This window comes from Hyperolius riggenbachi, chromosome 1 (assembly GCF_040937935.1).
Source record: "Hyperolius riggenbachi isolate aHypRig1 chromosome 1, aHypRig1.pri, whole genome shotgun sequence".
Lineage (NCBI taxonomy): Eukaryota > Metazoa > Chordata > Amphibia > Anura > Hyperoliidae > Hyperolius > Hyperolius riggenbachi.
Window position 1 is genome coordinate 324,739,206 of NC_090646.1, and position 23,217 is coordinate 324,762,422.

The following is a 23,217-nucleotide window of genomic DNA, read 5'->3' on the forward strand; positions in this document are numbered from 1 at the left end:
CTTCTTGCAAGATATTGTTGACCAGAGTAATATTTATGCTGAACAATTTTCAGCTGCCAACCCCACTGCTTACTACACATTTAAATGGAAACCAACAACAGTACCCGAGCTTAAAGTTTTCCTCGGACTCACTTTCAATATGGGCCTAACACACAAACCACAACTACGGCTGTACTGGTGTAAAGACTCGATTCACTCTATGCCCATCTATCAGGCAACAATGACCCGAGGTCCTTATGAACAGCTGATGAGGTTTCTGCATTTCAATAATAATGCAAACGCCGTTAAGCGCAGTGACCCATCCTTTGATCGTCTTTTCAAACTAAGACCTCTTCTGAACCACCTCAACCAAAATTTTCCTGAAGTTTATATGCCCGGCCGAGAAATTGTAGTGGATGAGTCCCTTGTGCCCTTTCACAGTAGGCTCGCCATGAAGCAGTATATTCCCAGTAAGCGGGCCAGGTACGGGGTTAAACTGTACAAATTATGTGAAAGTGGCACTGGATACACTTATTCCTTTCGGGTATATGAGGGAAAAGATAGCTCGTTGGAGCCTGCTGGGTGCCCGCCAGACATGGGTACTAGCGGAAAAATAGTTGTGGACCTGGTTAATCCCCTTTTACATAAAGGGTACCACCTGTATGTGGACAATTTTTACAGTGGTGTTCCACTTTTTAAGTTTCTTTATACAGCACATACTATGGCCTGTGGCACTGTGAGGCTAAATCGAAAAGGTCTGCCATCACAGGTCTAAACAAAAAATTAAAAAGGGGGGAATCCTGCAGTCTCCGAAGCAATGAGCTTCTCTCTTTAAAATACAAGGACAAAAGGGATGTCCTGATGCTATCGACCATCCACACGGAAGCTACCATGACATGTCAAAGTCGAAGACAGCAAATCCAAAAGCCAGTGGCCATCGCAGAATACAGTCAATACATGGGTGCTGTTGACTTTTCAGACCAAATGATGGCACCATATTTGATCCTAAGAAAGACCAGGGCCTGGTACAAAAAAGTAGGAATTTACCTCCTGCAAATGGCCATGTATAATTCCTATGTTATCTTCAAAAAATCAGGCCATGGGGACTCCTATCTCAAGTTCCAAGAACAAATAATAACTTCACTGATTTTCGAATCTGGATATAAAGCCAAAACCACAGACCAAGATTGTGAGGACGTTGCACGACTTCGTGACAAGCATTTTCCAGCGCCAATCCCCCCTACTCCATCCAAACCGTATCCTCAAAGAAGATGTAAAATTTGTAGCAAACATCACATGAGAAGAGATTCCAGATATTATTGTCCACAATGTGCATCCAAACCTGCCCTGTGCCTTAAAGACTGCTTTGAAGTCTACCACACACTCCATATCCATGCCATGCACTGATGAGGATCAAACAACCCGATACAGTCTGTATGCATGTTGGATTATTATGGCTCTGTACATATTAACAAGCTGACACATCATTGCATTCCAGCGGTTCTGGAGGTGTGTTTAGCTTCTAAGGGTACAATGGTTAATTTGCATATATTCAGCAGTGGTGCCTGGGAGACATCTCGAGCTCACTCCAACCTGAATTATCGCAAATTCTTTCTGTTTTAGGAAAGCAAACTTTTGTTTTTCTTAACACACTCCATAAGTATTAGATTATTTCATTTTTCATCTTTCAAATGAACTGTGCAAACTTGATACTTTTGACAATCTGGCTCCTGACCCCTGGCCTGGCTGACAACGATTCTCTGGCTCCTGACCCCTGGCCTGGCTGACTAAGACTCTCCGGCTTTTGATTTGTGGACTGGCTGACGAAGATTCTCTGGCTTTTGACCCCTGGCTTGGCTGACGAAGATTCTCTGGCTTTTGACCCCTGGCCTGGCTGACATAGATTCTCTGGCTTTTGACCCCTGGCCTGGCCGACGATGATTCTCTGGCTTTTGACCCCTGGCCTGGCTGACGATGATTCTCTGGCTTTTGACCCCTGGCCTGGCCGACGATGATTCTCTGGCTTTTGACCCCTGATATGGCTGCTGAACACCCTCTGACCCCTGGCATGGCTGCCAAACATCAGCTGACCTCTGTAATGGCTGCTAACCAACCTCTAGCTTCCAGGATTCTACAGTTTCTACAATGGTGAGTACCACTGTTTGTGTTTTTGTTTAGAGACTTTACTGTACTCGCATGTAGTATGAGAGCTTGCCTGTACAATCTGTCAATTAGCCATTGGTGCTAATTGTGGTTTACAGTCTGCTGTGTACCAAAAAAAAGATCAGATTATGTATATGATATATCATTTTAACCGTAACAAGCAAGAGAATATAATTTGAGGTGCTTTAGGGCTGAGGCCTATGTCATGCGAATTATTTTTCGTGACAATTTTTTTTTTTTTTTTTTTTTTTTTTTTTTTTAGGCTCAGCTTCACCACCCGGCTACTTCCTGATTAGTTTAAGGCATCTGCCTTAAATTCAGATAATTCTTGCATCATTGCCTAAAAAAAAAGAGAGCATTTCGTGGCCCAATGTATTTTTCATATCTATATGCTTACTTTATTAGTGTTTTTCAGTTTATTCATCCCCCGCCCCCCCCCATTAACTCACACATTCCACAGTTCTACAAAAAGCATACTAACCCACTCGAACCTCATTCATACCATAACAGGCTATGCCAAAGTCCTTCATCATGCCCGAAATATAACGTAGATCCTAACTTAACTTTATTTTTTTTTAACTGTCGTCCAAGGGGAGGTCATTCCGCATACTATCCCAAATTTCTTTAAAGGATCTATCTACACTTATAGAACCCTCTATGGTGGCATCGATGACCCCCTCGCATACAGCTTCCATCTCTCTACACCAGTCATAAAAATTGGGGATTCTCCCACCCTTCCAGTGTTTGGCAATTATTTTTTTCACGTAGAGGGAGCCAATCTCCTTTAAAAAGACACTCTCTTTATTTTCTTTTGGCTCTGCTATACTGAATATAACACTGATTAAAGGAAGGTCAAAGCTACCATCTGTTACTATCTTGCCGAATTTAATAAAATCTTCCCACAGAGTGCAAATTGAAGGACAAGACCACCACATATGCAGCTCCGATCCCCCCAACTGCCCACATCTCCAACACGAGGAGTCCGCCAATGGCCTGAAGAGTCCAGCTCGGTTTGGTGTTAAGTACCATCTAGTTATTATTCTGTATTGAACCCATTGGATATCGGGATCGGGGACTTTCCACAAAGCCGACCAAATCTTGGGCCATTTTTTAGAAAGAGGAGTTTTCAATATATGATCCCACTTGTGACAGTGTGAAGGAAGGTCACATTGGTCAAGGGACTGTAGGGATTCATAGAGCACGGACAGTATTTTGGGAGGTCTTTTATTCAAGATTAAAAGCTTTTCAAATTCATTCAACTCCTTCTTAAGAGGTCCACTTTTCTTTATAAAGCTCTGCAGTCGGATGAGACCCCAGGATATTGGTTTCTGTAAATTCTCCAAGATCCCATTTATCCCCAGGTCACTACTGCCGTTAACATGGATTAGACGAGAGTCCAAATCCAGGCCATTCACGGAGAACCAAGAAGCCGAAGATGCGGGCGCAAAGCCTGGGATATTCCTCAGAGCCGTCAGTGGGGACAGACCATTTCTTAACTGCCATCTTTTCATTAACCCTACTAGGACACCCAAGGTTGGTTTTATCAAGGGGTGGTTTGACGTCATCCATAACTTACGTATGGGTGCCCATTGCCATGCAAACAGCGTTTCAAGATTTAATTCCTCCTTTTCTAATTTTGTCCATACTTTTTCTCCTGATGCTGCACAATGTTCCCTTTTCCAGTCTATTATCCTAATCAGTTGTATACTTTTATAGTAAGTCAAGATATCAGGTGCCGCCAGCCCACCCCCGGATTTACTCCTACTAATTGTCCCATAGCTTAGTCTACGGGAAGTTTTTGCCCAAATAAAATCCTGGAACAGCCTATTCCATTCCTTGAACCATGTGCTGGGGAGGGCAATCGGGACACACTGCATACAGAATAAAATTTTTGGCAAAATAAACATTTTAATTATTGCAATGCGGCCCAGGGGGTTAAAATAGGGTCTATCCCATCTCTTAAGTTTCATTTTACTTTCTATTATTACGTTTTTATAATTTATTTCGAATAAGCTGTTGATATCTCCACTCAAATTAACACCCAAATATTTTATTACCTTCTTCCAAGAATAATTATTGTATTCTTGTATTTTTATTCTAGTATATCGGGCGCACCCCAAGTCGAGAATCAAACATTTCTCCCTATTTATCTTAACATTTGAACTACTTCCATAACTAATAAGTAGATCCTCACATCTCTTTAAAGATATTACAGGGTCTCTAAGTATCAACAGGAGATCATCCGCATAGGCCGATGTTTTGATTTCAGCGTCGCCCACTAACATACCCTTTATGGTAGAGTCATCTTGAATGGCACGAAAAAGCGGCTCGAGACAGAGGTTAAAGAGTCCGGGCGACAGGGGACAGCCCTGGCGCACCCCATTAAATATCTTAAATAGTTTAGAAGTAGAGGAGTTGATTATTAACTGGGCACTCAGATTGGCATACAGTAGTCTAATTCTTTCTATAAAAACTGATCCAAAGCCAAACTTCTTTAGGCAGTTAAATATGAAAGGGTGGGAGATTCGGTCGAAGGCTTTCTCAGCATCGATAGCAACCAAGACCGATTCCTTCCTTCCTTTCCTACTATCATGGATAGCATTAATGGCGGTATATATATTCTCCTGAATGTGCCTTTTTTTTCTAAATCCAATCTGTTGGTTTCCCAACACCTCCTCCGTAGCCTCCTCCAACCTGGTTGCAAGAATACTCGAATATAATTTTACGTCTGTATTTATTAAGGAGATAGGTCTGAAGCTGGCCGGGTACTGCAAGTTCTTACCTTCTTTTGGAATAAGACAAATAAGGGCCCTGTTAGTGAGATCGGAGAAAAGGGTGCCATTTACATTGTTATTAACCATTCTACAGAATAATGGTGCCAATTCCTTTACAAAAGGGCCATAAAATTCAGGGCCAAAACCATCTACACCCGGACTCTTTCCCCTCTTAGCCCCGTTGACCGCTGCCGCAAACTCTACCTCTTTAATTTTACCCTCTAATGTTTGACTCAATTCACTTTTAATTAATGGGAGTTCGACCGAGTCTAAAAACGAACTAGATGCTTCTGCATCCAGGGGCTTTATATTATAAATTTCTTTATAGTAATCAACAAAGGCCATGCTAATTTTCTCCTGTTCATACACCAAATTTCCCTCTTCATCAATAATTTTCCCAATAAACCTTTCATCTGATTCTTTTTTTTTTCAATAAGTCTGCCAAGACTTTACCAGATCTATTCTTGCCTCTTCGGAATGAGCCGTAAGCACCATAATATTCTTTTTTACAAGCAGAATCTAAGGCTTGATTTAACTCGACTCTAACTGCTATCATTTTCTGGAATAGTTTGTGATCAGAACCTGAGTTCTTATGTAATTTTTCCAGATCCGCTAAATCATTTATCAGTTTTTTAATTTTTTCATTCTGGTCTTTAACCCTTTTGGATTTAATACCAATGAGGACCCCCCTGATCACACATTTTAAGGCATCCCATATTATCCCCGGTGGGTGTTCCCCGTTGTCATTGAATTTTAAAAATTCCAAAATGCTAGCTCTTATTTTTTCTCTAGTTTCGTCCTCCTCTAACAGCTTGGTGTCCATTCTCCATCTAGGTTTAGGAGCCTTTTTATTTGTTATGTTTATTGTCAGCTCAACCGGCGCATGGTCCGAAAAAGTAAAGCTACCTATGCTAATATCCACGACATCAGCTATAGATGCATGGGGAATAAACCAATAGTCGATTCTCGAGTAGGTTTTGTGTGGTGGCGAAAAAAAAAGTATAGTCTCTACCAGAGGAGTTTTTAATCCTCCATATGTCTATGAGTTTATTAGAGTGTAGTGTATCCTTTAGTGTCGAGAGATTTCTTACCGATATTTTATTACAACTTTTAGAGGAGTCAAGTTCAGGGTTAAGGGCTAAATTCAAATCACCTCCCATAAGTATCAGTCCCTTGGCCATTTTTTTTTACTTTTTTTAAGAAACCACAGAGATATCCCACTTGATTTGAATTGGGCGCATAAACATTTACAATTGTTACAGTGACTCCCTTTACCCTCCCCAGCACAATCAAACCCCGTGCTTCCCTGTCTCTATATATATTGTCGACAGTGAAGTCGAGGCTAGATCTAATAAGAACGGCAACGCCACAGGTTTTTTCGTTGGCATTATCGTTAGTAATCCATAGTTTATACCGTTTATCAAAGAATAGGGGTTTTTTATCAACCTTAAAGTGGGTTTCCTGTAAAAGGGCAATGTCCATTTTTTTTCTAATTAATTCGTCTATAATTCTCCCCCTTTTTTGCCCCGAATTTGCTCCTTTAACATTTATAGTAATCAATTTTAATAAACTCATTAAAAAAAATTTTTTTCTCCCCTCCTCCCTCCTCTTTCCCTCTCACTTCTCTCCACCCAGCAAAGCCTGTTAACATACACACCTCCAACATACCAGTCATACCCATTAAGCCCAGCGTGGATGCCCAGAGAGTCATATTTTTGTCTCGAGGCACTTCCAGCTTCCAACCAAGGTCTAACTGATAGTTAACCAAGGTGGACCTGTTTTTCCCAGCTCTGCCCCTCTCCCTCCCCCCCTCCTATTTTTTAGGTTCTTATTCGTGCCTATTATACTTTATTATTTCTCGTCACTCCTCCCACTCAGGAATTTCTATCGTGGGCAGCCCCATAGACGTCAAGAAGGGTTGCACAGGGTCACCATCTCTGAGCGTAAAGGACTTTGAGCCAATTGTGGCTCTTAACGAGAGTGGAAAACCCCATCTGTATAGACCTCCTGCTTTTTTAATGTTTATAAGTATAGGTTTTAAAAGCCTCCTCCTTTCAATTGTTCTCTTTGATAGGTCTTGATAAAGCTCTATTTTAAATTCCTTATAACATAATGTATCTTGCATTCTTGATTTCGCCAAAATTTCATCTTTGATCTTATGATAGTGCATTTTACACAGGATATCTGTAGTCATATATCCATTTACTAGCTTTTCCTTCCCTACTTTATGGATCCGGTCGATTTCTAATTTTTCTTGCGGGATTTCTCCCAGTAACCCTTTAAACAGATCTTGCGCAATCTGAGGGAGGTCCCTTTGTTGAGTTGCAGAGGGGAGACCTCTAATTTTGATATTGTCCCTTCTACCTCTATTTTCCTGATCATCGATTTTGCCTTTGAGCTCACGAATAAGTTTTTTTTCCTTTGATACTGCCTCTTTCACCTCTCCTCCCTCTACTCTTAGTTTTTCCAGGTTTACTTTCGTGACAAATTATAAAAAATTGTACAAAAATACCATTTTCAAAGTTATGGTGCAATTTCAGCAAAACCACGTAAGTCCAAATGTTACAAAATATATATATCTGAATAGGCCGGGGTCTCTAGTTTTCAGAATGGTGACATTAATGGCTTTTCTTGATTGCTCAGACGCTTCATGGGCTTTGCTAAGAAACAATGACTGTATTAGTTTTGGTTCAAAAAATAGCCTTGAAAAATCCATTGGTGCTACATGTGGTTAACAGTGTGCTGTGTGCCCAAAAAGCTATCTGATTATGTGTATAGGGTGTCATTTTAACCGTGACAAGTGAGAGAATAGAATTTGTGGGGTTTGGGAGTTGAGGCGTCTGTCATATGATTTTTTGGGGGAGCCAAAATGAAAAAAACTGTAAAAACATATTTTCAAAGTTTTGATGCAATTTCAGCAAAACCGTATAAGTCCAAATGTTACAATATATATATATATATATATATATATATATATATATATCTGAGTAGGCCGGGGTCTCTAGTTTTCAGAATGGTGACATTTATGGCTTTTCTTGATTGCTCAGACGCTTCATGGGCTTTGCTAAGAAACATTGACTGTATTACTTTTGGTTCAAAAAATAGCCTTGAAAAATCCATTGGTGCTACATGTGGTTAACAGTGTGCTGTGTGCCCAAAAAGCTATCTGATTATGTGTATAGGGTATCATTTTAAACATGACAAGCGAGAGAATAGAATTTGTGAGTTTAGTCCTCTGTCATATTATTTTTTTTTTAGCAGCAAACTGAATGAAAAGTAATAAAAGTGTTATTTTCTTATACTCTGCACCAAAATGAAACACTTGTAAAAAACCCCCAAAAAGACAAAATTAAAAACAGAATACATAAAAAGTTACCTTAGAGACTCAGCTTGTTAAATATGTATGTCATGTGGGTGTGTTACTGTGATATTTGCAAAAAAGAGCTTGTAATTACTGAAAGAGTACAATGAGAAAACCAAAAACACAAAATTGAAAAAATACACCTTTATTTCCAAGTAAAATAATGTCAGCATACATTATACTAGGGACATAATTTAAATGTCGTGATAACCAGGAAACATAGGCAGATAAAATGTGTGGGTTTTATGCACAGTACCAGTGTTTATTTTAAAACTATAGGGGATGGAATTGGAGAAAAAGTGCGTTTTTTCATTTTTTCCCTTGTTTTTCCCTTTAAAATGCATAGAAAATGAAGTAATTACTGAAAACAAATCTAACCTCAAAAACGCCTAATTGGTGGTGAAAAAAACCAGATATATATCACTTAGGTGTCATAAGCAGGGATAAAGTTATTGCTGATTGAATGGGGACATAGCTAAATCGTCAAAACTGCTCTGGTCAATAAGGGGAAAACAAGGTCTGGATGCGAAGTGGTTAATGCATACAGATATTTTAATTTTTTTATTACATTGATTTGAGTATGTAGGATAGAAATGTCTTTGTATATGGTATTAACTATGGAAACATGTCATTCTGATGGCTAGAATTTTATTTTTCATTGATAATTATTAACCTCAGTCCCCTTCTGGTTTGGTTGGAAGATATTAGGTGGGAAAGGGTGGTGGGGGGGTTTTATACGATATAAAGGTAAGACTGGGTTCATTATTCGTATGAATTTGTGATCAATCGCCTCTTGTGAGATTCACAGACGTGTACTTTAACCACTTCACCACTGAGGGGTTTTACCCCCTGAGCACCAGAGCAATTTTCACCTTTCAGCGCTCCTTCCATTCATTCGTCTATAACTTTATCATTACTTATCGCAATGAAATGAACTATATCTTGTTTTTTCTGCCACCAATTAGACTTTCTTTAGGTGGGACATTATGCCAAGAATTATTTTATTCTAAATGTGTTTTAATGGGAAAATAGGAAAAATGTGGGAAAAAAATTATTTTTCAGTTTTCAGCCATTATAGTTTTTAAATAATGCATGCTACTGTAATTAAAACCCATGAAATGTATTTGCCCTTTTGTCCCGGTTATAAAACCGTTTAAATTATGTCCCTATCACAATGTTTGGCGCCAATATTTTATTTGGAAATAAAGGTGCATTTTTTTCAGTTTTGCGTCCATCCCTAATTACAAGCCCATAGTTTATAAAGTAACAGTGTTATACCCTCTTGACATAAATATTTAAAAAGTTCAGTCCCTAAGGTAACTATTTATGTATTTTTTTAATTGTACATTTTTAAATTTTTTTTTTTAATTACAAAAAAAAAAAAAATGGGGAGTGTGGGAGGTAACGCTCGCAGGAAGTACAAGGAGGCTGTGAGTGTTTTTTTTTTTTTTTTTTTCCACAATGATCGCGCTGCCCATCGGAGAGCAGCGGATCATTGCGGGGCTTAGACCAACGAATGGGAATGGATTTTCCCATTCATTGATCTCCGGGCGAGCGGGCGGCGGCGTGTTTACTAGCGGCGGGCAGCATGTTTACGAGCTGGAGCGCGGGCAGCGGCGGGAGCGCGGAAAGTACGGATTTCTCCGTCCCTGGGGGTTAAAGGATGGAAAAAGGGACGGAGAAATTTGTATGGGCGGGGTTAAAGTGGTTAAAGTGTACCTGAGATGGGGCGAAATACAAAATGTATACATACAGTTGTATTCAAAATTATTCAACCCCCAATGCTGTAAAGGGTTTTAGGGAATTTAGTGCACATTTGTAATTGTGTTCAGAATGAAATCTTACAAGGACTTTTTAAAGAACCAAATGCAACTAAAATGACATCAATTGTTTTTGTTATACAGTATTAAATGTTTTTTTTGTGATTTCTTCATTGACAATTATTCAACCCCTTAAAGACTACCGCTCTTAAAGAGACTCTGAAGCGAGAATAAATCTCGCTTCAGAGCTCATAAATAGCAGGGGCACGTGTGCCCCTGCTAAAACGCCGCTATCCCGCGGCTAAACGGGGGTCCCTTCACCCCCAACCCACCCCCCGCAAAAGTGTGTCGTAGAAAGGTCGCAGAATTTCCCTTCCTGGAGGCAGGGCTAACGGCTGCAGCCCTGCCTCCAGTCGCGTCTGTCAGCGGCGCATCGCCGCCTCTCCCCCGCCCCTCTCAGTGAAGGAAGACTGAGAGGGGCGGGGGAGAGGCGGAGATACGCGCTGACAGACGCGCGTGGGGCAGGGCTGCGGCGGTTAGCCCTGCCCCAACCAGGAAGCGCTCCCCGGGTGTATCGAGGGGGATTTGGGGGTGAAGGGACCCCCGTTAAGCCGCGCTATAGCGGCGTTTTAGCAGGGGCACACGTGCCCCTGCTATTTATGAGGTCTGAAGCGAGATTTATTCTCGCTTCAGACTCTCTTTAAGAACAAAGGTTCATTCAAGTGTTTTCGATCAGGTATTGAAAACACCTGTGGATGTTAACGAGCAGCAATCAAGCATAAGCAGCACCAATTAGGCAGATTAAACATGACTGTGATACTCAGCTCCTTCTAGACATTAACTGGTGTGTTTACAAACATGGTGAAGTCAAGAGAATGGTCCAGGAAGACAAGAGAAGGGCAATGGCTATAAAAAGATTGCAAAGATGTTAAAGTGTAACTGTCGGGCATAAAATCAAAAATCAATTCTTTATTTTTATCTGGTAAACCAGTAATAAGGATGCTAACCAGGCAATCCAAAAGTTAAAATCTTTTACTTTTCTTGTTTATAAATGATCATTGCTTGGTTTACCTGACTCTTATTTGGTACATTGTCGCACAAAGGAAGTTGCAGTGGATGCTAGGTTGTATTTTTTTTGCTTCTTTATTTTCCCCTCAGGCTTAACTAATGTACAGACGCTAAAAAGGACAACCCAGCATGCCCTGCAACTTCATTTTTGAGGCAACGTACCAAATAAGAGTCAGGTAAACACGGGAATTATCATTTATAAACAAGAAAAGTAATAGTGATTTTAACTTTTGGATTGCCTGATTAGCATTCTTATTACTTAGTGCAGTGGGGGTGTCTCAGCACCTTGCAGGGAAAAAAATATAGGAGACAAATACGGGAGCCCAATAGTGTAGTATATTAGTATGCAATTGAAAAAAGGAATTTCAATAAATTACTACTCACAAAAGGAGGTTGCAAGGGCAACCAACCGTAGGGAGCAGGTGGAGACCATAAACCCAACTCCACTCGGGGTAGTCCCAGCCGGGACCTGGATGTGGTCGCTTTCCTTGAAAAAGTAGGGACAGGTGTCCACTGTGGGGCACCCACAGGTGGTCTGTCACCACCCCTCAAACACAGATTATTTGGGGGTATAGCTATGCACAATTGAAGGTAAAGAGGCGCCCTGGTTGAAATAAAAGCATCTAAAAACCGCTTAAAATCGAGGAAATAATACGAGGTGGCTTACCTCAATAACAAAATCCTTGTATATTGTGACGCCGTCGATATGACATATCAAATGCGTCATGGAGTTACGAACGCCAGTTCTTCGCAAACCAACCAAACTGACAGTTTTTTGGTTTAAATACACTTTTTTTTTTCCCTTCGCCAAAGGGCTGGAGAAATCTTTTCATGGTCAGTTAATTAGCCTCCTGTGAAAAGATTCTCTGCCAGCATTCAGGGACCCCCAACCAGGCAGAAAGAGGCAATCTCACACCTCCACTGCCTAACCCAGACTTGGCGGCTTCTCAGCTCCGTACATGAAAAGAACAGCCACAGGAGGTCCTGCTAACATCCTGTAGAAGCCACTTAGAGACTACAGCTGGCTTTCTCAGTGACTAGTAGGAAACCTATCTGTGACCTCACAAATATAAAATCCATCTTTTATCATAAAGATGACTTCCCAAATAGGCAACGGCCTTTAGAACCCGCTTATTCTGAAATTCGGAACCAACCACACGATTGGATGTTTCTGAATTCAAGGTAAGCCCTGCCAAAGCAGAGATATGCATTTGGGGTTCACCATTCACTCTAAACCCCCCAAGTTTGGTATCAACGTTCTTGATAAATTCTGACAAACCTAAAAATGTTATTAGATTTAACACAACTTGTACGGTTTGCAGATGAGCACACTTATCATGATTCAGGTAAATTCTTGCCTCTATGAGAGGGGCAGAGACCTCCTGCTGCAAAGAGGTGTGTGATCCACGCCCCCTAACCCCTCCTTGCTGGAGTGGGGGCTATAACCACAGAGAGCCCAGAAAGCTCTGCGTCCTTTACCTTTAATCTGATGCCTAGTAACATCCTGGCAGCCCGCAAGGACACGGGCCAAAACCTCCATCTTTGAATTCTCACAAAGGCCTGTTGGCCACATGGCAACCGCCATTTTGGGACTTTCGCCAAAGACTTGCGATTGCCGCATGGACTACCAATAACGGTATTTGAACTGTATATTAAGACATTCTGTTTATTTTCCTCTCTTCTCTGTCAATCAATCTGTTCTAAAATAAGCTGTGTGTATGTAGTTTAGAAATAAACAAACGGTTTTATCGTTCAGTTGTGTGCCTGTTCTGGTCATCTGATTGCTGCAATAACGAATCTGCCCTCTGAAGAGTCAGTCATACTACCGCATTGTTTTATGATTTGCTTATAAATTGTTGATTTGCTAGCTAGGTTGTAAATAACCGGTTCTTCCTTCTAGGATTAGCTAGTACCAGATTTCCTGTGCGAAATCGATAACTTTCGTTTCTCGATTGTAAATACAATTCGAGATTGCATCATATAGGGACCCAGTAACCTTTCTTTAGCGTCACATTGCTCACAGTCTTTAAGCCGTCGGAAGTGACTATTCCCCGAACGGTGACTTGAGCGTGTTGAACGTGATTGGGCTGGCTACCGTATTATGATAGCGTTGGAGACTGTCTGCTCCATACAACCAGACAGTGGTGGCAGTGTATTTACCCGATTTCCAGCGCGAAATCGATATTTTTAGTTTACAGATTGTATATACAATCAGAATTGTACATGTATGGGCACCTCCAACCAATCTTAACCGTTTACTACGCACACAGTGAATTTGCCTCCAGCAGTCTCTAGTGCATGAGACCTGCATGGCAACAGTGGCCTAGTAATACGGGATTGGTGGATGTTTGTCCCATTACATATTGTCGGCAGTTGCGCGACCAATCTTTGTCAGTCTGTTCACCGTACTTCCTGCGTATGCTAACGGGAGCAGATTAGACAGGATTGGCACGCTCTGTCGCCCTTTTCTTCTTACCTCTGACGATCCAGCAACCGGTCTCGTTGTCCGTCTGCGCCCGTACTTCCTGCGTACGCTAACTGGAGCAGATCTCGACGGGATCGCGGGGCTGGATTGTCACATATATGACAAAAGATTTTTATTTAGCATAGGCAACGCGTTTCGCGGGTCCAAACCCGCTTCATCAGGCCAATAAAAGTGCCAAATGAACAAGTCGATATGGCCAAGGGAGGCTCCAACAGGACAATGATCCCAAGCATACCTCCAAGTCCACTAGAGCATGGTTGCAGATTAAAGGCTGGAACATTTTGGAGTGGGCATCGCAGTCACCAGACTTAAATCCAATTGAGAACCTCTGGTGGGACTTAAAAAAAGCAGTTGCAGTGCGCAAGCGTAAGAATGTGACTGAACTGGAGGCTTTTGCCCATGAAGATTGGGCTAAGATACCCGTAGATCGCTGCAAGACACTTGTGTCAAGCTTCACGTTTAACCTTCCTGGCGGTAAGCCCGAGCTGAGCTTGGGCTATGCCGTGCAGGTGTATCTCTCAGGCCCTGCTGGGCCGATTTGCGTATTTTTTTTTTGCACCCAGCTAGCACTTTGCTAGCTGCGTGAACTCACCGCTCCCCGCCGACTTAGAGGGTGCGTCCCCTCCACCCCCCCAGACCCTTGCGCAGCCTGGCCAATCAGTGCCAGGCAGCGCTGAGGGGTGGATCGGGACTCCCTCTGATGTCATGACGTCGGTAACGTCATCGGGCCCGTCGCCATGGCCGTTCAGAACGGGATTTCCTGACAGGCCTGATAGCCGGAGGGGGTGGGAGGATGCCGCTGCTAGGCTAGCTACATGATTTAAAAAAAATAAAATTAAAAAAACTGCTGCACTGCTCCTGGCTGTTTTAATTGACCGCCAGGGAGGTTAACAGCTGTTATAACTGGAAAAGGATATTTGTACTAAGTACTAAGAATGAATGTCACTTGGGGGTTGAATAAAACTGGTAATGATGTGAGCACAGAAAATACATTTGTGGTTATTTCATTATAAATGTTATATTTGTCTGACTTGTAAACTGGATGACTGAAATGATCAAAATCAATGTCAAACTGGCCAAAACGCTCAATCTCAGTGGGGGTTGAATCATTTTGAACACCACTGTACCTGGGACTTCCGGCCTGATTGCTCCCTTGCCGCCATCCTCCTCTGCCCGCAGCCTCCACAACTGGATCCGATAAGTCGTCCAGTCGAGGGCCTGCTACACACCACACACACCACACACACCACACACACCACACACACCACACACACCACACACACCACACACACCACACACACCACACACACCACACACACCACACACACCACACACACCACACACACCACACACACCACACACACACACCACACACACCACACACACACTTTTTATTCACTTACCCCATTGTCAGTTCTTTGAATAGGCCAGTACAGAATGAACATCCCCTTGCCAACAGAAAAGGTGTAAGACCTGCTGTAATCCCTTATCACTGAGATACTGCTCACTGAGACTGCTAGAGGTTCCCAGTTAGGCATACAAATATATATTCAGTTCTTAGGCTTCGATTTATTTAAAAAAATAAATACATAGATTAGATTAAATAAAGAATGAATGGAAATCGGAAACAGAATCAATACATTTACCAGATATTTGCATCATCTGTGCCCCAATTCGACTGGAGAACTCCTTTCATTTTCAGCCCAAGCTATACAGAGATATCTGGATCCAACAAAGCGGCATGTCTGCACAGGTTCTGACTGAGGTTCTGAAGTGCCAGTGGTCTCCAGACTTGGATACCATTTTGTGCTAGAACTGAAAAAAGTGTAGAGCCATCTACGGTAACTAGGCATGAACAGTTCATAGTGCTGACTCTAAAAACTAAATGGAGTAATTCAGCATATATTCCAAAAATACCTTGACCATTTGATCAATGACCAAGCCATGGAAACATAAAAATGCTTCCCTCTACTATGTGGCTCTGTCTATAGTTGCAAATATACTGCACCCTTTACCCTCACACTATGAGAGAGAAGAGCCTCAACACCTTCTGTTCTTTCATGCTGCTTGAACTGCCAATCCAGTATTCTATCACTGCTTATTGAAGACGTATCAGACTATAATATACTGATTTACTATACATGATACACATTCATACAGTCAGTCGAATCAGATTCGGTCCTTATAATATGATGCTATGATCACTTTAGGTTGCCTGCAGAACAATGTTTAGGCCATATAGACAAGAAGACTACTATAATCATTATAACCAACAATGGGTGTACCAGAAAGTTTTTAGGACTTTAGCAGCAGAAGGAGAGTAACCTAAAAATATGTCCTACAAATGAGACATGGCCTCAATTATATCAGATCCAATACTTACTAATTTATCACTAACCATTGTGGTGGCTACTATGTGTTATGTTATTGTTTCATTCAATTGAGTAAGTCTATGTACCTCCTCGGAATCTGCTAAAATCTTTAACGTGTCTAGGTTTAAGTTAAAATTAATAACGAATAAGCGCTTCTGGTTTCCAATGCCAGATAACACTATATTCTTTTTCATTACTTAGGATAAAAGTTTCATTTTCCCATATGATAGATGTTGCATTCTGTAGGCAGCCAAAAAAATAAATGATCATTCCTTTTACTATGGGAGTATTTGTTGCAACACGGTCAACTTGAGATGCAATCTCTACCATCATCTAATGCAGTGGAACTAAGGCCCGCAGGCCGAATGCGGCCCCCTGAGGCTTTTTTACTGACCCCCCACACACAAAATGCATTATAGATGCGGTCAGCTACATCTTTAAATATTGGTGGTCCGCATATAGAATGAAGCCAGAAAGCAGTAATTCGCTGGTTTCCAATTAAATTCCACATCAAGTGACACTGTGGTCCAATTGGACTGAAGGTTGTCACCTTAGTATGTATCACTGTCTGGCCCGCAAAGACTTCTATGTATACTCCGGCCTCCCAGCAGTCTGAAATGTTGACCCGACCCTCGACCCAAAACGTTTGGGGACCTTTGATCTAATGGGTCAAAGGCAAGATTGTCCATTTACAAATGTTTACTGAATTTTGCTACAAACACTGCTCATATACAGTAGATTGTAACATATAAATGTTACCTTCCCGTTTGTTCACAAAGTGACAAATCATGGGTCCTGTTATGTGTCCCATAACATGTGGGACTCCAAAAATGTTGTCAATATATTCCTAGTAATATTGGCATGACCGTGAACCTACTCCATGTAACACAATACCAGCAACACAATTCCGAGGATTCCAAACACATGATATCAATATTGATCTTTAAGTACAAACAAGTATAAATCATTCTTGCAGGTAACATTTTTCTCGTTGGACCTACTCCCACTGCTCTTTTGCAGGCTGCATTATCAAAAAAGTGTTGCCCTTCCCTACAACAATGACTTCAGCTTCATCTGAACCCAAAGTTTTGGTTCCGAATGTTTCACATTAGTAATACCAAACATACATCACCCCTTATTAACGGACAACTGAAGTGAGAGGGATATTGGAGGCTGCCATATTTATTTCCATACCAGTTGCCTGGCTATGCTGCTGATCCTCTTCCTCTAATACGTTTAGCCATAGCCCCTGAACAAGCATGCAGCAGATCAGGTGTTTGACATTGTCAGATCCGACAAGATTACCTGCATGCTTGTTTCTGGTGGTATTCAGACACTACTGCAGCCATATAGATCAGCAGGGCTGCCAGGCAACTGGCATTGTTTAAAAGGCAATACACGTCAGCCTGCATATCCTTCAGTTGTTGTTTAAGATACAAGGGCTTTCCCCTCCACAAATAAAGGAATCAGGAGAACCAGGATTATATGGCCAGTATACACAGTGTCCTCCCCAGGATCATTAGAATGACTTAAATGTATTTTTAATAATCAGTCATTCACTTCTCAAATTACCTAAACATTTTTCTTTTATCCTCTAAAAACAAACGTTAACTCATTCCAATTTTACTACCCTACCAACAGAATCTCTTATCTTCACTGTTTAGTTGCATTTGTCCATCATTCTAAACTGGAAGGTTTATAACTTCTACCATTGTAGCCCCTCGCACACTCCAATGAGTTGTGGTTCACCATGAGCTTGCTGGTTAGTCTGTACCTCTCGTTGTTACAAGCCCTACTCCATAGAACCAAATAAATCCATGCCATGCACTGATGAGGATCAAACAATCCAAAACAGTCTGTATGCATGTTGGATTATTATGGCTCTGTACACATTAACAAGCTGACACATCATAGCATTCCAGCGGTTCTAGAGGTTTATAAGTATCCAAGGAAATCCCGCTACACCAAGAGGTAGGGTGAAGTAGAAAAATCTTTATTTTAAATCCATCATCAGTGTACATATAAAAAAGCTCACGCGTATCGGAGCGATGTGTGGCTCCTTAATCATAGCTTGCCAAGACAGGTGTTCATACAGATTATATAGGGTACAAGACCACACCCCTAGAGGGGTGTATCTTAGCCTTAAAGGTGCATACATCATAAGCTAAAAGTGGAATATACCACTATAACATGTATATAAAACAGAATCTATTTAAAAACACACAGAATATTGCATCAGATTATAGCAACCTGTCATACATAGATATAATAATGACATATAGTATCTAGACAAAATGTTTGCTATTTGTAATAAAGGAAACAGGGAAGAAAAGCAGGGATGGGTGGAGTAAAAGAAATGCAGAGGAAAGGACAGGCCCAAATAAGGTACACATGTATATACAACACATAGATATAGTTCCTATTTATCATAGAATGTATGGAGGTCTAGTCTGGAATTCAATCCCAAGGGGGAACGTGTCCCCAATTTCCAGATCCAAAAGGCCTCCCGTTTCAATAGCTTATTATGTAGATCTCCTCCCTTTAATGGAGGTGCTATTCTTTCTATGCCTTGAAACCGATTTGCATATATTCAGCAGTAATGCACTGGGAGACATTGCAAGCTCACTCCAACCTGAATTATCGCAAATTCTTTCTGTTTTAAGAAAGCAAACTCTTGTTTCTAGCATCTTGACATATAATACACTCTATATGTACTGTATATCAGTAAGGTTTCAAACCCAACTTCATTAGGAAGAACTCAACTGGCATTTCATCAACCCGTCCTGCCAGTTATGTATTTCAGCTAGTCAGCACAACCAGGGGCATTCCGTCCATTGGGCACCAGGGGGTGTGGTGCACTGAGTGACTGACAGCTGGGGGTGTCAAAAAGGCCTCCTACAGAGGCCATGAGCATGAAGCAGCACTAGAAAGGGGGAGCAGCGCGGACAACGGCAGAAATGGTGGGGCAGGACCCCATTCCCTCACCTGGGTCCCCTTCTTCTGCATTCTCCCTCTCCAGATATGCGGCAGGCAGTGGTGGTGGATGGGAATTACCTGACTCTTGCGTTCCAGCTGCTCTGCCTTAATGCCGCTCGCTGTGCTTCCACTAATCAGGAAGCACAGTGAGTGGCATTGAAGGCGGAAACTTGGCACGTGACAGTGACGCAGCGTTCCAGCGTCTGGAACACAAGAGTTAGGTTAGTAATTCTCTGCCTGCCGCATATCTGGAGGGGGAGATTGGTGAAATGAGGGGACCCAGGTGAGGGGGGCGGTCTGGCTGCCCCTCCTTCCACTCTTCCCATACTGGGGCCAACTATACTAGCTGTACTGGGGTAACTCTACTAGCTACCTATTCAGGGGCCAACTATACTAGCTACTAGCTATACAGGGACAACTATGCTACCTATACTGGGGGCACTTATACCTGGCATTACCCGCTGTGGCGCGCATAGCATTCTGCACTCGCTCCTTTCCTTTTATTTGGGAGGGGTGTGTCTTTTTTTTTCGTTTTTTGACCCTGCATAGTTTGACGTGTGAAAGCAAATGCATATTTGCATGAGCATTGCCTCATGAATAGCCAATTGAGCCAGATTTGCAGAGCCGGACTTGCTAGGGTTAAAACTTGGTGTTAGAGCACGCATACATTTTACTCAGGTAAGCATTTTTTGTAGTTGTATCCTTGGGAGGCAGGTGGAAGATGGCTTGCTCTGGTGGTGTGAGCCCTGGAGTGAGTTGTTTGCACCTGTCCTCCCCCTCCCCCCCTGGAGTGTTGTGTGTGTGAGCCAGCCCTGAGCTCTAAAGCTTGGGGTGACCCATGCTTCACTCCTTTCTCATGTGGTGCCCCCAAGTTAATGCGCATGTAGCAGAACGCAATGGACGTTAAGGTAGGTGCCTGTTTTTAATATTGGGAGGTTGGAGCGGACAGCTCCCCTCGGCGCTGGCCACGCTTGGGGGGGGGGGTCGCCTGCGCCACCCGGCCTCCCCCTCCGGGGTGCTGCTGTGGTTCCCAGGCAGTGAAAGTGCCTGGGACCCCGCAGTCCCCCGGTTGTATGGGGGCATTGAGAAGCCTCCCCGTGGCGCTCCTGGATAGTGCTTATTTGGCATGAACTAAATCCCGCAGGGCGACCGCTTTGCGGTATTCGTTTTTTGACCCCGCATAGTTTGGCGTGCGAAAGCAAATGCATATTTGCATGAGCATTGCCTCATGAATAGCCAATTGAGCCAGATTTGCAGAGCCGGACTTGCTAGGGTTAAAACTTGGTGTTAGAGCACGCATAAATTTTCCTCAGGTAAGCATGTCTTTTTTTTTTTTTTTTTTTAATACCCAGCACGGGGTGTCGATGCCCCTAGCTACGCCACTGAGAACAACATTTACCCTAGAGAAACTAGACATTTCTCTGCCAAACACACAAATCTCAAACAATTATGCTTTGTCTTACATTCCAACATTTTTATGCTACATTACCATATTTACTTAACATACAAGTTTTATTGATTGTAACTTCCTTTAACAAATGTTTTTTTTTTCCACAGTCTAATTTAGTTTTAATAAAAATTCTTAATTTTTTTTTTTCTTTTTTTTTATTATTTCAACACTGACTTTAGTAACAAACTTAAATGGACTGTTCACTCACACTATACAGTGTTCCGTGGATTTTAAGATGCTATTGACAACCAAACAAGACACACACACCCCCATCACATACAGGTCAGTTGCGTTACTATTTCTCACCTCTTTTCTTACTATAGTCCTACATGCATATCTCTCAATTCACCTTCATTTAAGTAAGGCTAGGTTCACAGTGATTAGTTGCATAACACATGTGTTATGATTGTGAACTGCAATGGAGACTGGACATAGACTTTAATATAAAGCCGGCAAGCAGTGAGCTACAATAATGCCATCCGTTATAGTGAACAGACCCAGAGAATTGTATGGGCAGTGAGTTAACATGCAGAATTCTTCTGCAACGCAACTGACCACTGTGAACAGGGCCTAAGAGATTTAAAAAAAAGTTTAACCTGATTACAGCATGTACCCCTAATAAAAGATGTGTGCGAAGCACCTCCAATTGAGCACAGCTGCTTCTCAAATAACCATTAAAACATATATTCCTTAGGAGCAATCAATCATATTTGTGCATAAATGTTTTTTCATATGTTCTTCCATGCTTTCAATTAAAATGTAACCAGACATATAAATACATAACTAATCAAGAGTGTGACAGTTTCACCATAACAAGCACAAGCACTCACCTGTCTTGTCCAGATTATATTACCGTTTCAACTGACCGCGTAGTCAGGTACTGTCTTTTAGGAATTTGCGTTACAAGTTTAAACACAATGCTCCAAGATTCTGTGGAGAATATGCTCCCAAATCTAAGTAACAGAGAAACAGACTGCATTAAAAACTTAGTATGAACAGTTGAGATTCTCTGTCAGATTACTCTGCTTGAACTATGAATCCGGTATTATATCACTTTTTATTGAAGTAGTGCTGCATAATATATTGGCGCTTTATAAATACAATAAATAAAATAAGTATCAGACTATAATATACAGATTGACTGTACATGATACACATTCATACAATCAGTTGTCTCATACCTGCATACACATCTACTCCACTGACAGGATAGCAGTACCAGGTTTACAGCAGGAGTACAAAATACAAGACACATTTTCCTTTGTTTCTACTAATCTGGTATTTCTGATCATGTCTTCAAGATGTTCCAAAGGAACTTATGTGGGACAAACTGGACAAACTGTGTATACATAGGAAAGCACACAGGTACTGTATACTATTAAAGAGAACCCGAGGTGGGTTCTAAGAATCCTATTAGCACACAGAGGCTGGGTCTGCATATAATGCCCAGCCTCTGGTGTTATGTCTCCTCCCAGCCCCCCCCCCCCCTGCACTCTGCTGGCCCCCATTAATCAAACCGCCGTACTAGCGACACTCAGCGTGTCGCTAGCAAGCTGTTTACATCCACACTGTCATTTTATGCCGCTCTCCCGCCTCTATATCGCCGCTCCCCGCTTGCTTCCCTTCCTTTCAATCGGGGGAGGGAAGAGACGCAGGCCGGGGAGCAGCGATATAGAGGAAGGGGGAGCGGCGGAGAGTGACAGTGTGGATGTAAACAGCCTGCTATCGATACGCTGCGTGACGCTAGCACGGCAGTTTGATTTATGGGGGCCAGCAGAGCGCAGGGGGGGGGGGGGGGGCTGGGGGAGACAGTATAGCAACAGAGGCTGGGCATTATATGCAGACCCAGCCTCTGTATATAATAGGATTTTTAGAACCCACCTCGGGTTCTCTTTAATGATAACAAAACAGATCTCCCAATTCCTGCACATTTCTCTTAAATGTCCTTCTGGTTACTGTTCTAAAGGGTGCCTTTAAAGAGAACCCGAGGTGGGATTTAATGATGATACTTGAGCACAGAGGCTGGTTGTGCACACTATCACCAGCCTCTGTTGCCCTATGGTGTGCCCCCAGGACCCCCTTGCGCTCTATCCCCAGCGCCGTGCTAGTGACACACAGCGTGTCGCCAACATGCTGTTTACCTGTGACTGTGTCAGCGCCGCTCCCTCGCCTCCTCTGTATCGGCGCTACCCTCCCGCGTCCCTTCCCTTCTGCTGATTGGAGGGAAGTGACGCGGGCGGGGGAGCGGCGCTGACACAGTCACAGGTAAACAGCCTGTTGGCGACACGCTGTGTGTCACTAGCACGGCGCTGGGGATAGCAGAGCACAGGGGGGTCCTGGTGGCACACCATAGGGCAACAGAGGCTGGTGATAGTGTGCACAACCAGCCTCTGTGCAACACGAACATCATTAAATCCCACCTCGGGTTCTCTTTAGAGGATACCACAACCGAAGGGTTGTGGTAAAATGGATTGCATCACTGGGTTGGTAGTAAGCAGCACATACCTCCTGTCCCTCCAGCTCCCCTCCGTCTTGTGCCGTTCTCACGCTATCCCTCCCGGTGTTGTGCGACTTGCTTGAACTTTGCCCCGGACATACTGCGCCCTGTGCGCACAGTATGTCCTTCCCCCTTCACTTCTGGCCGGCGCATAATGCGAGGCTCAGAAGCACGCTGTCCCCTCTGTGCTGCGTGTGCGCTCCATTACACCGAGCGTCATGTGACGCTTGGTGTAATGGAGCGCACACGCAGCACAGAGGGGACAGCGTGCTTCTGAGCCTCGCATTATGCGCCGGCCAGAAGTGAAGGGGGAAGGACATACTGTGCGCACA

General features: G+C 42.6%; 1 protein-coding gene across 3 annotated transcripts in view; it reads left to right on the forward strand.

Moving 5' to 3' along the window:
• BTBD2 (BTB domain containing 2) overlaps positions 1 to 23,217 on the forward strand; it is a 244,896-nt gene that overhangs the window by 8,348 nt on the left and 213,331 nt on the right. The window contains exon 2 of one of the 3 annotated variants that reach the window (XM_068233860.1): positions 20,568 to 20,670. The exons of the other annotated variants lie outside the window; for them this stretch is intronic. Coding sequence (XP_068089961.1) covers positions 20,624 to 20,670 — 47 coding nt within the window. The 5' untranslated portion in view covers positions 20,568 to 20,623. The remainder of the gene's footprint in view (positions 1 to 20,567; positions 20,671 to 23,217) is intronic. 3 annotated transcript variants of the gene reach the window in all.